The sequence below is a fragment of the Anas platyrhynchos genome, chromosome 14 (genome assembly GCF_047663525.1).
Source record: "Anas platyrhynchos isolate ZD024472 breed Pekin duck chromosome 14, IASCAAS_PekinDuck_T2T, whole genome shotgun sequence".
Lineage (NCBI taxonomy): Eukaryota > Metazoa > Chordata > Aves > Anseriformes > Anatidae > Anas > Anas platyrhynchos.
In genome coordinates this window covers 11974307-11989792 of record NC_092600.1, presented here as the reverse complement: position 1 = coordinate 11989792, position 15486 = coordinate 11974307, and the positions used below count along the sequence as shown (strand labels likewise).

At 49.5% G+C, this 15486-nt stretch overlaps 1 protein-coding gene across 6 annotated transcripts in view; it reads left to right on the top strand.

Moving 5' to 3' along the window:
• The window catches only part of PSD2 (pleckstrin and Sec7 domain containing 2), an 84565-nt gene that overhangs the window by 30274 nt on the left and 38805 nt on the right, over window positions 1–15486 (top strand). For 5 of the 6 annotated variants that reach the window (XM_072023363.1, XM_027468087.3, XM_021273456.4 and 2 more), the window contains exons 2-3: window positions 8613–9176; window positions 14551–15039. In XM_072023363.1, the coding sequence (XP_071879464.1) occupies window positions 8677–9176; window positions 14551–15039 (989 nt within the window). In that variant the 5' untranslated portion in view covers window positions 8613–8676. The remainder of the gene's footprint in view (window positions 1–8612; window positions 9177–14550; window positions 15040–15486) is intronic. The other variant, XM_072023361.1, reaches the window with a different exon arrangement.

The window sequence follows — 15486 nt, the reverse complement described above, 5'->3', positions numbered from 1 at the left end:
TGGTAAGCAGTGCTGTGCAGGAGACTTGTCTTCTGAAAGTAGGTGTCTGCAACATAAACATCAGCAGCTGGGATTGTTGTCCCAGGCTGTGGAGATCTAACCAGAGAATGCCAGAGTGTGATTTCCTCATTTTAACACAAACATTTAATGTAGATCAGATGCAGTCTTCTGACTCTGCAGAGGGCCTGGGGCTGAGCTCATCTGGAAATGTCTACATTTGGGTGAGATGAATCCCCTCAAAGTGCATTCCCATGTGTTCAAGCAAGTTCTGGGATAGCCAAGTTCTGACTAGCATCTCCTGTTGCCATGTTAAAGATAATAATAACTTACCACATCCTAATGGAGCAGTGAAATTGTGCTTTACTTTTACTGGCTCCATCCCAGTCTGTAAGTACTAGAAACACATATGTTATTATCTTTTCAATCATTTCATTGACTTTGTGCAACCTGAAGACTGCAGCCTGGAAGACTGAGCTAGAGAGGCAGCAGATTACTGTACAGGTGTGATGGATCAACCAAATTGTAGGTAGGTCACCAGATCTCCAAATATTTTTTCCTGGGTGAAAGATCCTGGGAGAAATGAGGGAGGAAGGTCATGCTACCTGCAGAACCTTTGCCAGCTAACAGCACTAGCATAACTCCTCCAACATGGAGGAAAGATCAGCTGTCAGTGCATCCTTGGTGCTTTATAGCCAGTAGAAATTTTTCAAAAATTTAGTAATCATCTTTTTTTCTGTTTTTTTTTTTTTTTTTTTTTTTTTTTTTTTTTTTTTATGGGGAAAGGGGTGGAGGATTTGCCTAACCTACACTTCCTTTGTACAAATGTTTCCTGCAATTTTGAAAGGGAAGGTGAAATTGTTGGTCTAAATGAAAGAGAAAACGGCCTGCTGTAGAAGAACAAGTGAGCTTACAGGTGGAGTACTCACTAGGTAGAGGGCTGAAGTTCATGTCCTAGTCTCAGAGGAAGTGTTTTTTCTAGAACGCTGTCCTGTCTGTTCCCTTTTAGTTGCATACTCTCTCTAGTTTGCATCTCAAATGTCCTGATTTGGCCTTGATGATGTATGAATGTCCCTTCACATCAGATCTTTTTTTCTTTTTTTTTTTTTTTTCTCAGGCTGCTCTTTGCAAATCCTTTGGGTTAACAGCTTTGTGCCCAAGCTGATTTCAGTGGAAATGCCACGCTTCATGCCCTGACTGCCCTACCTAATGCTAGGTAGTGAAGTTCCAGCTCTGTTGGCTGGTGACACAATTGAGGTCTTCAAAATCACATAAAAACAAATTGTCAGCCCATGGGAGAAAGAAATGAAGATTTTCACAATGATAATCGTAAAAGTTGTTTATTGTCAATAGTGTTGAAAGGGCAGAGGTCAAAGTACAGGCATAACAGAAGGGAGACGTATTTCAAAAAGAAAACAGAGGCAGGACCATGGCTGTGAACTCTTCATCTCTCTATGGACTTGCCTCCTCAGAGCAACCTTGGTGTATCCCTGCACATACCCTCCATCCAGGGTGATGTGTTGCAGCTGCATTTTGTAAAACTGAGAGATGAGTTGGGTCACAAAAGCACCAAAGGAGTGACCAACAGACTTTTTAAGCTCCTATAAAACCCAAGCCAGATGCAAGGAAAACAAATGACCATTGGTATTTCCCTCTAAGAAAAGCAGAAGGGAACTGTAAGAGGCTGTCTATAAGGGAGACAGGGACAAGGCCCAGCTGTAGCTATGTATGTAGATGGTATCTGTGCATCTGCATGGCATGGTTTGCATCAAGGAAAAGGGCCAAACGGGAAACATCTGCTGGTGCATCTTGCTGAATTCTGCTGAAGAGCTCTTCCCACCATGAAAGCTGCTGCCTAAAAGTGGTTTTCACTCACAGAAAGAGGATAGAAGGTGTCTTTCTGAAATCAACATGTTGAGAAATCTGCAGCCACTTTGCAATGGCCTGGGATGGGGTGCCAGGGCACAAAGTATGCCGCAGAGATCTGCATTTCATGGTGGGCAGCAAACAAGGCATGAGGAGGGTGCCTCCTGCCTTTAGGCTGAAAATAATTTGCAAAGAGCTCAAAGAACAAGGCTAAGGGTTCCTCACCATTGCAGTCTGAGCATGCGGCACTGGGGAAGTCCCAAGGACAGAGCTCCTGAGATGCTCCTTGTTGGTGTGTCTATGCTGTATTCACATTGCAGTGACTGAACCCCATCCTGTGGGGTTTATCACAGGTTGAAGGAGCTGTTCCCCAGCCTCTGCAGCACCATGAAGCAGAAATTGTTTTCAGGTGATGTCTGGCCTGAGTCTGTTCAGGTCCAGGGACTGTTCTGCCTAGAGATGAGGAGGCTCATGGGCGATTTTATCAATGTGCCTAAATACCTGAAGGGAGGGTGCACAGAGGATAGAGCCAGGCTCTTCTCAGTGGTGCCCACTGCCAGGACAAGAGTCAATGGGCGCAGAATGAAACAGGAGGTTCCATCTAAACACTGGGAAGCTCTGGCACAGGTTGCCCAGAGAGGTTGTGGAGGGAGCCAGCTGGACATGGTCTTGGGCACCCAGCTCTGGGTCTCCCTGCTTGAGCAGGGGTTGGACCAGAGGACCTCCAGAGGTCCCTTCCGACCCTAACCATTCTGTGATTCTGTGATTTGGAATTGAAGATGGGAGATTGGCAAGGACATTCTGGGTCTTTCTAGGCTGTCAGGAAGCTCTCTGAGCCTTGCTCAGTTAGTTTTGTTCAAAGGCAGAAAGTTAAACCACCCAGGCTTCAGTGTAGCCTCTGAGACTGTGGTCAGGAAGAAACTTCTCCCACTGCTCTGAGTGAAAAAGATCCTGGGGGATCTTTGCCACTTAAAACTGAGAAAATTACATGTGTTATCAACCATTTCATGAGACCACACAGACATTTTCTCCTCATGTCTTTTCCTGTGTCCATGGCCCCAGCCACGTCCCAGGTCTCTCCTGCTCCACACCTCGTGGCACAGCAAAAGTTAGAGCCAACCCACGGTCATCCCAGCTCAGCATCCTGCCTCTGGGTGGCCACCAGCAAAACCCTGGGAGGAGTAAAAAGGACTGCAGGTAGAGAGCCTCGTGAAATTTAGCAAAGAAATTTAGCAAAGAGGTTACTGGGGTAACCCCAGGCATTATTATGGACTGGGGGCTGACTGCTTTGGTAGCTGCTCTGCTGATGACCACCCTGAAGATCACCGTGTCAGCTGTGTGCCTTTGTGGCAGTGAAGGCCAAGTGCACGTGGGGTTGTGTTACTGATGCAGCTGGTGGGTTAAGGGAAGAGAGTCTTCCCCTCTGCTCAGGGCTTATGGGACCAAACCTGGATGCCATGTCTGCTTTTCAACCTCCAAGTGCAAAAAAGACATTTACAAACCAAAGCTGGTCTTGGGGATTACATGTGCCTCCAGATGTCAGCTTGGGTGGTACCTGACTGGCAGCACAGACATCTCTTTCCCTTCATGGCAGCTCTCACCACAATGCACCAGGAGAAAAAATGTGGGCCAGGCCCTAGCCTGCACAGTGTGCTCACAAAACTGACTCATCTCTGTCAGCACCAGGACCTTGGCAAAGGCTGCTATCACCCCTTCCTGGTCCTGCCACCTCCTTAGGTCTGGCAGAGCAAGGGGATGATGTGGGTGAGGCTTTCTCCTCCAGTTTTGATGTGCCTCCTGCTCTCTCCCTGGACATCCTTGTGATGCCAGGGTGAGGACAAAGCCCTCATGATGGACCTGCTGCCCCATTTCTGCAAAGCCCAAGGAAGCAGGATCCTGAGCACTGAAGCAAACCAAGGGTGTAGCATAGGGCAGCCCAGCTCAGTGTGAGGGGAAGCTCGTGCTTGAACAAGAAACAGGATTCTTCTCCAAGCCCTCCATGTCACAGCAGCCAAGCAGTTACACAAACTGAAGCGGGAGCCTTTCCAGTTCCTAAAGCAGGGAGGAAAATTTAAAATAATCATTTCCCACCAGCCATTCAGCTTCAACAAAAGCTGGGAGACTTCCAGAGCCTGTCCCTGAAAGAACCGCTGTGTGGTTTCCAACCCCTTACAGAATCAGGGCAAGCTTTGCTTCATTGCTGCCCAGCCTCTTTGGGACTGGCACTTTCCTGCAGCGGGTGCCAGCCTGGCTTTGCTGGTCCCATCCCCCCAAAGTAGGCTGAGTGCAGATGTCCATCAGTGAGGGAAGGCTTCAAGACCAGCAGTGGGCAATTGCTTCCTGGGAGCCCCATCACACTGCCCACCCATGCAGTCAGGGGCAAACCTTGAAGTAGTGCTGATGGGGTATTTCTGCTGTCCTTTGCCCCACACCCTTCCCTGGTCTCCTTGTGGTCCAGGGGCCATGCAGGACCCTGAGGCTGAGTGGGCAAGTCAGTGGCTGTGCTGCAGAGCTGTTCTGTGGCACTGGGCACATTACACACACAGGCTGGTGTTGCCAGGAGCCTGATAAATGAAACTAATAGCTCTCATAACTGCAGTTGTCTTTCTTGGAAATGGCCTACAAGAAAGGGCAGAGAGGCTCTTGCCCCTCTCCCATCTTATGGTAGAAGCACTGAGCTCTGGGAAGGAGACAGAGAAGGACTATGTTTAGCACTAGATCATGGATCTCTTGGCTTCTCCTTGCCTTTCCTACAGCAATAATAGCTTCTTTTCAGTATGAATCCATGCCCTTCTACTTATGTGGGCCTTAAGGAGCTAATCGGGTCCAAATCGTGGAATTGCATCTTAACAGCTGTTAAAGTGCATACTATCAGCAGAGCCACCGTAGCCATTGGAGTGAGCAGTCCCAGCCAGAGCATATGCCAGTTCATTCTCTTTTCTTGCCCTTTCTTTTTATGCTAACCTTTGTTACTTTTCCTGGAGGCTGGGAGCAGTGGACACCCATGGGATGCCTGCTCTACCCATGGGACCTAGGAAAGCAGCAGTTACTTGAGGGAGTGCCTGAGGCTGCAGAAAGGGGAAGGCTCAGTCATGAAAATCCACCAGTGCAAACTCAGATATTACCTTCTAGCCCTTACCTGTACAGCTCTTGACCAGAGCACTTTGCAATGCAGAAACTTGAAGAAACAAGCAGGGAAAAGGGAAACATGCAATAGAAACCATGGTCCAACTCAGTCTCCTGTCTGTCAGGCCATACTGCTTTGGGGAAATGGAAGGGAGCCCCAGGGCAGCCCTCTGAGTCCCAGCCCCTGCAAGGTGCTGCAGTGTGTGGTGCTTTCTCAGGGCTAACAGAAAGGCCACCTTTGGTCTCTGTCCAGCACTGAGGGGCAGCTATTTGTTGGGGGCAGGTGTGGGCAGCTCTAACCAGCTCTTCCACTCTTGGTGGTCTTCCGAGTCCAACTGGTGGCATCACAGCACATCTCCTCTTCCCTTTGCCCATGCACATACGTGACACAAGCAGGAAGGTAGTGGTTCACAGATGAGCCCTACCACATATGGCTGGTTGGCTGATGGGTTTGCAGAGCAGGAGAGACCTTCGGCAGGTCGTGTGGGACACACTGGCCTGGCTGCATGGGCAAGGGTGGAAGGAGTCAGTAGGTAATTTCAGTACAAGGCAGCACCACGGGCAGCTGGGTGAGTCACAGGCTCATATCCCAACCATTTCTCTGGAGCTTCTGGGAAGCCTCAGCTACCCATAACCTGGGTGTGCTTCACGTGATTGTCAGCACATACATTAATCTAGTAGCTAGTGAGTTGCTGAGTAATACACAGCTTAGCTTGCCTGCAGACTATACCTGCGCATGACAGCCTCCCTTCATGTGTGTGCAGTGGAGTATGGATCCACACAAGAGACATACCCATCCTGGAGGGGTCAGGAGGCTGTGAGAGGCACTGCTGGCTTTGCTCAGACCAGTGTGCTGGAAGCTGCTGGTCCTCCTGTCTGAGCAACAGTCTCTGCATCCTCCCATGGCTTCCTTGGTGCTTCTTCTCCATCAGAAACTCAGGCCAAGGAAAAACATGCCTCAGTGTTTAGCTACTGACTCTTCAGCCCTTCTTCCGGACCATAAATATCCTGCAGACTTCACAGAGGGTAAAAACAGTAAGTATAATGCAGCAGCAATAACAGCAGCAATAACATAATTTATGTTATTATGTTATAATAACATAAATGTTGATTTATTGATATTAAGAATTGGATTAAAGTTAGGAGGGTAGAATGCACCTCACACTTACAAATGTTTGCCAACATTTCTTCTTAGCTCAGTCTCCTAATCACACTTAGGTTCCTGTTTTCTAATTGCTTATAGCTGTGACAAGTTTTAATTACTAAACTGGAATTTATCTTGGGTGGTATCTAGTTCCTACTGAACTTATTGGAGCAGTAGCAGGGAGGTGGCAAATTTCAGCCCAGACTCCCTGGTTAGTTTTAAAAATTAGAACTGAAAAAAAAGCTATTCTTTCTATTCAGCTAAGCTGAAAAAAAGCATTCTTCAGCTCACATCATGAAAAAGACCAGCAGAGCTTTTCTGGAAAGGTTTCCCCAAAGATTTGAATATTGGTCCTGTGTTGCATGTCTGTATTACACCCCCATTCTGGGAAAGTGCTGAAATTTGGATCATGTTAGGATTCCAGCATTACTCACAATTGCAGTGTGGTCATGCTCTGGAGAGTCTTGATAGTTTTGTAAGTAAATTCCTTGAAGATACTGCAATGGCTTGGCTCCACCGGCAGTGCACGTGAAGGAAGTCTGTAGGAAGAAAGAAGTCAGAAGCCCTTTCTAAGGATTACTCCTGCACTCAGCTGTTGCACTGCCATGGCTGAAAACCAGGGAATACCGGTGTGTGCAGAGGGAAGATCATGGGAAGTATTTTGCAAAGAATGAGTCATTCAGCTGTGGTATGGGTCTGGGAAGCAGCCCGATATGGAGCAGCAGCAGAGTGGCAGGAGATCAGTGGGGTTCTCTCTGGCCTGTGCTTCACTTTCTCTGGTCTGTTGGTACAGGCAGGGATCATGCATCTGTCGGAAGAGCCTGGCTGCACCTAGTGTGGTAGGTGGGGATGCTGTGCTCTCTTTGACAGCCGGAGATGCACATGGATGCATGTGGAGAAGAGGTAAACCTGCCTACGTTGCCTCAAAGAGGCACCTGCTCCATCTCACATCTGTGGCATGTGCAACTCGAGGAGTGTTTTTCTACAAACCTCTGTCACGGATATCTGAACCCTCCAGCTCACCCCATCTCCGAGCAGCAGGGAACAGGACACAGGGGGGGCCAGATCCTGGGTCCTGCCTGGGCCAGGAGGGATTGGGGTTCCCCTTGGGATCTGTCCCACTCAGCCAGCAGCTCAGCACACACCTGCACAGCTCTGTCCGTGTCCAGGACACAGTGAGGTGTTTTGGTCCAACCCTACCACTCCTTTGCTCCTTGCCCAGGTGCAGAGGAACCAGTGGGAGGGGACAGGCTGCTGACACTGCACAGCCTCCACAGGCTGAGGAGTAGTAAGGGCAGAGGCACCTCTTGTTACCAAGAACCAGTAGGGCCCTGTACTTGCAAAGCAGTTACTGCTAATGAGAGCTGCAGGTCAGCAAGTCAGAGCACCCAGAGCCCATTTTCAATGTCTGAGCACCCTGACACAGCTGATGTGTTATCCCTGGTGTGCAGAGAGGGAAGCTGAGGCAGGGAGTTATGAAGATCTGCTTGAGACAAGAGCTAGGACCAGAACTAGGAGGAGAAGCCAGGATTCCCACCTGCTTGCTGTAACCAATTAGCTATGCTTCCTGATGAGGTGAAGACAGACATTGTTTTAAAACAAAATTGGCTGTTATCACTCCTCAGCCTGAACACCACACAGAAACACCTGCTTCCAGAAAGAGGTCATTTCTCCAGGCACTATGGTCACTGGATTTCAGGTGCAGGGCTTACAATACTTGCACAGCACTGAGGGGCTGTAGCCCATGGCTAAGGTCTTACCGAAAAAGCCATTTATGTCACTTGGTGCAATATAGTGCCCTTCCCTTGCCCTACAGAGAGAGCATCTCATGGGATATTCAGGAATGATGCTTTTGCTGGAATTTTAAAAGGCAACTGCTTCAGCAGTACCTGTGTGTCTGGAGAAGTGTTACTCTGGCAGGGAAGAAGACGCTTAGAAATGAGAAGTCAGCAGGGAGAATCACACAGGTTGGCACATGATGGCTGCTTAAATGTGTTTAAAAGAAATCACACCTTTCTCCTATTTCTGCCAGGCCAAGAAACAGGCCCCAGCTTTTGGTGGGCAGAGAGTGCCGGGGAATAGGACCCCAGTCACCAGCCGGGGATGAGCAGTAGGGCCAAATTCCTGTCCCCAGCCCCTGTTTGGGCTGGGCTGTGTGGGGGCTGCTGGGGCCTCTGCTCTCTGGAAGGTGGAATGCCTGGCCCTGATGGCTCAGGATCTCAAGAGCAGATTTTCTTCTCCAGTCTCACTGTGCTGGGTAACAAGCGTTTGTCCTTGCAAGCAACACACCCTTCCCTGCATGACTCCTCCCCGCTTTTACACTGAGGGGTCAAAGCGGGGTGGGGGATGAATTTTCCTTCTCTACTCCTGCCACTGCAGATGTGGCACTGGCTGTCACCCTTCTGAGCTGCTATGGACAAGCCAGCATCGTTCAGACATCCCTTTGGGCATGTGTGACGCAGTGTCTTTTCTGTTGTAGGTAGTGCCGCGCCTGAGCTGACCGTGGGGAGAGAGCCTGCAAGCGCCGGGAGAACAAGCGGAATATGAGTGACTTCCCATTGTCTGTGGCATCCTCCAGCGAGCTGCATTCCTCGGGCTCGCAGCCTGCTGTGCAAGCCTGCAGCGATGGGGACGAACAGCTTGGCCAGCCTCCGGAGCCTGCCAGCAGGAAGGCCAGCCCCCTGCATGATGCCGAACCCAGCCAAGGAGCAGATGGGGTGCGCCGGGGCTCTGGGGACAAACATCTGGCAGCCTCTGTGGGCGATGGGGAGCAGGGATCAGGGGCAGACACCCCGAGCGATAGCGAAGGCTGTGAGGGGCCAGCGCTGGACAACGGCGTGGACGAGGAGCTTGGTGCGGGCGGGGAGGCGGTGAGGCTGCAGCAGCAGGACAGCAGCGTGCCCAGCCCCAGCAGCGTGGATTCCGGGGAGAGGGGATCCCTGGCTCCAGAGGCACGGATCCAGGCCCTTGGCAAGTTGCACTTGCATGGCTTCCTGGGCTCCTCAGAAATGCTGAGCAGCAATGAGGCGGAGGATCAGCTCGGGTGAGTGTGAAGCCATCGTAACACCCGCTTGGCATTGCTTCATGTGTGCCGTTTTCCAGATTTCGTTGGTTTGAGTTCCATTCCTTCCTGTGTAACTCACCAGTTAAAAGAGCTGCAGCTGCTCTCATAGCTAACTGTTTTCACTTTTTCTCTCTGGGCTCCTTTCCCTATTGCAAATGCAGAAAAAATGTGATTAGAGACAGTGGCTGCCCCTGATGCACTAAGGTGAAGGAAAAGGCTTAGAGATCTCAAGTGTGCTGAGGGTGATGACTTTTGGGAGCATCCCACTTACAAGTTACAGATTTAGCTGCAGCAGTTCAGGCAGAGTTTGCTGAGATGGTTTAGGTATCAAAGCAGGGCAAGCATGATAGCCTGGAGTGGATGGGGAGCCTGGTATGCCCTGAAAGTCCCTGTCAGAATGGCTTGCTCTGGCAGTCCTTGGACTAGCAGGTCAAAACTTTGCATCCAAGGACCATGCTGTTAGTAAGAGAGGGCAAGGCACTGATCTTTGGTCCCCACTGCACTTGTGGCTGGTGCTGCCAGTGCCTGGGGTGACACAAGGATAGCTTGATTTCTGCTTTGGCTCATGAGTGTGCATCAAGGGGATGGATTGTGCTGCTCCATCTGGGATGTGTGTGATTTAGGATGCTGGGAGGTGAGCAGGGCAGCTGGGAAGTGCTGTGTATTGCTGTGACACAATGGAAGTGGCCATGTGGGCTCATTGTGCCTCAGCCCAGGTGGCCCCACTAATGCCCCAGAAGCTGTGTGTACGCTCGGAGCCACTGCACCAGGTCTGAATGTCCTGCTGGCTTAGGAGATGGAGCCACCAGCATACAGCATGTTCCTAGCTGCTGAAATGACCAGGCAGAGCAGTGGGGCCTGCTGAAGAGTCCCCTTTGCGTCTGCTTGGAGAAACATCACTGCATCAGCCCAGCAGGATCTATTCCTCTCACCGATGGCCTTGTCTACATACCTTGTTCCCCAACATGAGAGAGATGCCATGAGCAGAGAAGAACAGAAGAGTAGCACGGCCTTCTTTGATAGTCCAGGCTAGCAGTGATGATATTGCAGAGAGGAGGCTGAAGGCTATCAAACGGGACTTGAGGGGACTGGTTAGGGGATGATTAGTAGATGGAGCAGGAGTACAGGAGTGGCAGGGCGGGGTACAGAGAGGACACGGAAAGCCCACCTGATAAACATGTGGCTCAGAGGCTGGTGCCAGCACAGATATTTTTTTTTTTTTTTTTTAACCACAGGGTGCTTTACTCTGCACCTGGCCTGATAACTGCAGATGGGCTCCACCTGTCCCTAAGGGGAAAATGGATACTAGAGCAGGATCTGGCAGGGCTCATTGAGAGGGCTTTAAACTAGGTAAGAAGGGAGATGTGGAGGAAATAAGTCTCATTAGAGATGTGCCAGGGGAACAATGTCAGGGCCTGGGGAGCAGGCAATGGCCCAGCTGAGTTCTCTATTCTTGGCAAAGTCAGGAGGGGGATCAGTAAGACTGCTACCTTGGACTTCTGAAGGGCAGACTTTGAGCTGTTCAGGACACCGGTTGGCAGAGTCCCTTGGGAGGCAGTTCTGAAGGGCAGAGGAGTCCAGGAAGGCTGGGCACTCCTCAAGAAGGAAATCTTAATGACTCAGGAGCAGACCATCCCCATGTGCCCAAAGACGAGCTGGTGTGGAAGAAGACCAGCCTGGCTGAACAGAGAGTTGTGGCTTGAGCTTAGGAAAAATAAATAAAAAAATGGTTTATGATCTTGGAAAAGAGAGTGGGCCAGTCAGGGGGACTATAAGAATGTTGTAAGGCTGTGCAGGGACAAAATTAGAAAGGTCGAAGCTCATCTGGCACTCAATCTGGCTACTGCTGTTAAAGATAACAGAAAATGTCTTTAAAAGATGTGTAGATGTAGAGCTTAGTGATGTGGTTTAGTGGAGGACTTGTTAGTGTTAGGTCAGAGGTTGGACTAGGTGATCTTGGAGGTCTCTTCCAACTGAGGTGATTCTGTGATGCTTAAGAGGAGAAAGTGTGACAGGGATGGGATGGCCAAAAGGGGCATTTGAATCACCTCCTGGTCTTAGCCTGGTGTAGGCTTCAGGCTGAGCCGTTTATTGGGAGCATGGTCTGGAGCATGGCCAGGAGTGTCAGCAGTGCTGGGAAGCTATACAGCATGTGGGCTGATGACAGGCATCCCTAATCCATTGCGTCTGCAGTGTCGAGCAGGCTTCTCAGTAAAAAGCTGGTTGTCTTACCCAAGGCCCCCAGCATGAAGCAGAAGCACTGTTTCAAGAGGCACAATTGAAGATATTGAAGAGGAAGAAGTCTGAGGCAGGATGCTACTGCCTGATGATGTCCAGAGAGCCTGGGGAATCCACCTCCACACAGGATCCACAAGCCCTGTAAGCTACTCTGTCAAGTCTTGGATGTCTGCAAGTCTCTCTGCTGCAAGGGAATCATATTTGCTTGGTCTGTGGTTCCTTGGCAGAGACTGTGAGTTCAAGACAAAGCCATAAGTGGTCAGTGAATGCTGGTGCAGTCACTGGAACTGCAATTATTTTAAGGTACTGGGGCATGAATTGGGAGAAGTGGCAGGCTAAGGATTTGGGCCTGATGCAACCTGACTGCACTCTGCATGCACTGACCATGATCTTGTGCTGTGAACATATTGACTTGGATAGAAAATAAGTATTCTGGGAAGCTGAATGCGCAGGGGACAAGACACACTATACCTGGATGCAGAAGGCTATCTGGAAAACCTCAGGGACACAAATGAAATCTGGGAAACCACATATTCTCTGGGATCAAGTTAGCTTGCAGTGTTCAAGCTCTTTTGTACTTTGACCACCTATCCATAGTATGAATGGCAGAAACGCATGGCTGGGTCAAACTCAGCATGGTCCTTCCTTGCTATAGCTAACTGCCTGCTGCACTGGTGTTCATCAGTGAGTGTGGGTCATGAGAAACAAAGCTGACAGACATACCAGAGCACTGGGAAATTCACTGTCATCCTCCATTGTCTCTGAATTTCCCCAGTCAAGAAGATAAAGCCAAAGCTTTAGTACTTCTACTGCAGTTTGCACTCACTGAATTCTTTTTTCCCCCCTTTCTCATTTATCCCGTACCATCCCCTGGATGCCAATATACCATATGTCGAAGTCCCATTTTCTTTCACCTTCTCAGGAGCCCCCAGTATGGGGCTGATCTCAGGGCACCGCTGATCTCAGGGGATTTGCAGCTCTGCAGTCAAACTGAGAGCTTCACTGGTGGTTGATTTTCTCTGATTTCAGCCCCATAAAATCATGCTTTTTAGTCAAACCGATAAATCTAGGAATCCCCACATTTGGCTTGTAAGCTGTGCTTAGTACCTGCGGGTTTGTGACTGCTGCCTTTGCCCAGACATTTCCTCACATGTCAATATAGAGTCAACAAGCATTTCAAATTTCATTAAACAAAGTTTCAGAAGAACTTTGCAGAAGGCCTGCAGTACACAGGCAAGAAAGTCCTAAGTGCCATCATGTCCTGTGATTGGCCTCCCTACTCCACCAACACAGCAAACTAGGTTCTACTTTATTACAACTAATTAGCTAGTGAGAATTGAAATGTAAACAACTCAGTGCATAAAAATCCAGCACAGTTCAGTTGCAATAATAACCAAGTGCATTGCTCTGCATGCCTTGCCATAAGCAATAAAACAGCATTTCAGAGATGACTGGGAAAAGCAGCACAGGCAATTAGGTACAATGTTACTTCAATAGACAGAAGCTTGTGATTACAATGCAAATAAATATATGGCTCCTTATTTAAGTAAAGCAATTGCCTTCCCCACTGTGTAATACACAACAGTTCCCTGTGGGAGGCTGTGTCGTATTCATTCATACAAGTGAGGTCGTACCTTGTATCCCACCCTAGCCCAGCTTTGTTGAATTAAATGCAGGCACTGCTCCTGGGCTGGTCTAAGCTGTGGCAAGCCTGTCTTCCCTTGGGGAGGGTCTCCTCTGGGACCACTCAGGGAGGGATGTGGTGTGTGGGACTTGTGTCTGTTGGTGCTGGCAGGCTCGTCAGCATCCACTGATGCATCCTCTGCCACGGCACCTGCCCTGGTCTCTGCCCTTTGTCCCACACAAGAGACTTGGCTGGGGCATTTGTAGGGACACAGGTCTTCTGACTTTGTTGCCTCCTATAGAAGTTTGGGCTGGAAAAGAAAAGGGGGTAGTTCCAAGAAGTTGGGCAGTGGGTCAAGCTGCCAAGATAGGTCTGTAATTCCCACCACTGGCTGCAATTAAGCCTGTAAAATCCTTCATGTTACAGGGGGATAGAATTTCTAAAGTTCCTCCTGCCTTGTGGAGGGAGGAGACCTGTTCTCTACACAAAATCATGTCCAGGCTTTGCAGTTCAGCCTTCAGGGGTGAATGGATTTGCAAAGGCAAGCAGTTCTGAGGATGAGGAGACCCCAGGCTGCAGTAGTCTGAGGAGCTGATGCTGTCTGTGTCGTTTCTGCTTATGTCTGGTTTGTTGTGTGGCTAGCTCTGGTGATCTGTGTGACAGTGTTTTTAAAGCCCTGAGCTCCTGGAATGAAGAGATTATTTGGCTCTACGTATTCAAGTAAGATTTTAGGCCATACAGTCGTAGAGTTAGGTTTGTGAACAGCAGCTCTAAAAGCTCAGACATCAGAAATGACTTTTCAAAGGGTGCAAGAACTTGTTTGTCAAAGCCTCACAGGCCTCACGCAAGGAGTGTAGGCTGTTGATCGTCTCCCTCCTTGCACTGCCCTTCAGGTGGGCCTGCCCTGCTCCCTGGTGTGCTAGCACTGCCTGTTCCTGCCACAGCTCACCAGGCAGCTGACCTGGCACCCAGAAGCGCAGAGGACGAAGGACAGGAAGGAGTATCCACTTCACAAGAACCTGAGCTTCTTGGCTTTCTTGAACATAGGTGCATCAATGAGCATGGAGAGATGTGCCCACGCACAGGGAGCACAGGGCAGCCCTTCAGCAAACAGCAGGACTTTCATGGTTTTGGGGTTGCCAGAATCAGAGCACTTGAAGGGAAAGAGAACCTGCAGATTAAATCCATTCTGGCAGTTGGCCCAGTCAGAGGTGTCAGGCACCACTGTAACCAGTTCAGAGCTCTGGCTTTTTACTGGGGCTTGACCATGACTGCCCAGGTCCCTGAGATTGCTCATTTTAAAGCTCGACCTTCTTCAGCTCTGGAAACTTGTAATAAAACTGGGATCAAAGCAGGTTATACCACAGAAAGCTCCTAAGGGCCTATAATCACAGAATCTATTTTTGCCTCTTCTCCTGCCCCTTAGCTCCAAGATGAACAGTGCAAGCAATTACTTTGACAGTGTTTTCCACATCTTTCCTTTTGGTACAGGTTTGCTGCTGGAAATGCCAAGCTGAGCTGTAGTGAGGACGACAAGGAACATTTTCAATTCAAAGACATCAGGGATGGATTCAGCTCAACCTTTGAGAAGATTGTTGAGTCTGACCTAATGAAGGGCACATACTACAGCAGCTTGGACTCTCTGGATGTCCTCTCTCTCACAGACGAGACAGACAGCTGTGTCAGTTTTGAGGCCCCACTCACACCATTGATCCAGCAACGAGTCAAGGAAAGCCCAGAGCTCTTGGAGCAGAAACTGGTGGCCCACCAGAGAGAAGCCCTTCACCACGTGGCTGCTGATAAGCAAGAGCAGGCAGCAGTAAAACCAGTGGAAGGGGATTTTGGGAGCCCTCTCAGGCACTCAATTACTAGCAGCAGGTCAGAGAATGTGCTGAGCCGTTTGTCTTTGAAGAATATCCCAAATGGGTTCCATGTGGAAGGTTCAGAGGAAGAAGCGACGAAGATCATTAACTCCATCAGGTAAGGCAGGCCTTGAATTCCTTGGGCAAAGGGAATTATCCTTATCTTACAGGGTCCCAGCCCAGGAGCAAGCCTCAGAGAATGTAATAGAGGTGAAGATGCTTTTTTTTTTCTGTTCCCCCCCCCCCCCCCCCTTGTGCCTCCTCACATGTGCTGTCATGGTGGAGAGGCCAAACACCCCCAGGACAAACTTTCATCTGGCTGCTCAAAAATCCCATCTGCTCTAAAGGCAGGCAAAGCTGGAGCTGTTCTAGACAGACCACTGAAATCTGCAAAAGATTACCTTCGTGACAGGTAAGAGTGAGTCAGACACACTCCCAAATGTGCTTAAGGTTTCACTTAGGTGACCCTATAGAGGCTTCCCCAGGAGCTCTTCTGCAGACAGTGAGGAGATTAATGGAGATGTCATCCTCTGAGCCAGCAAATAATAAACCCAATCCTCAGCAA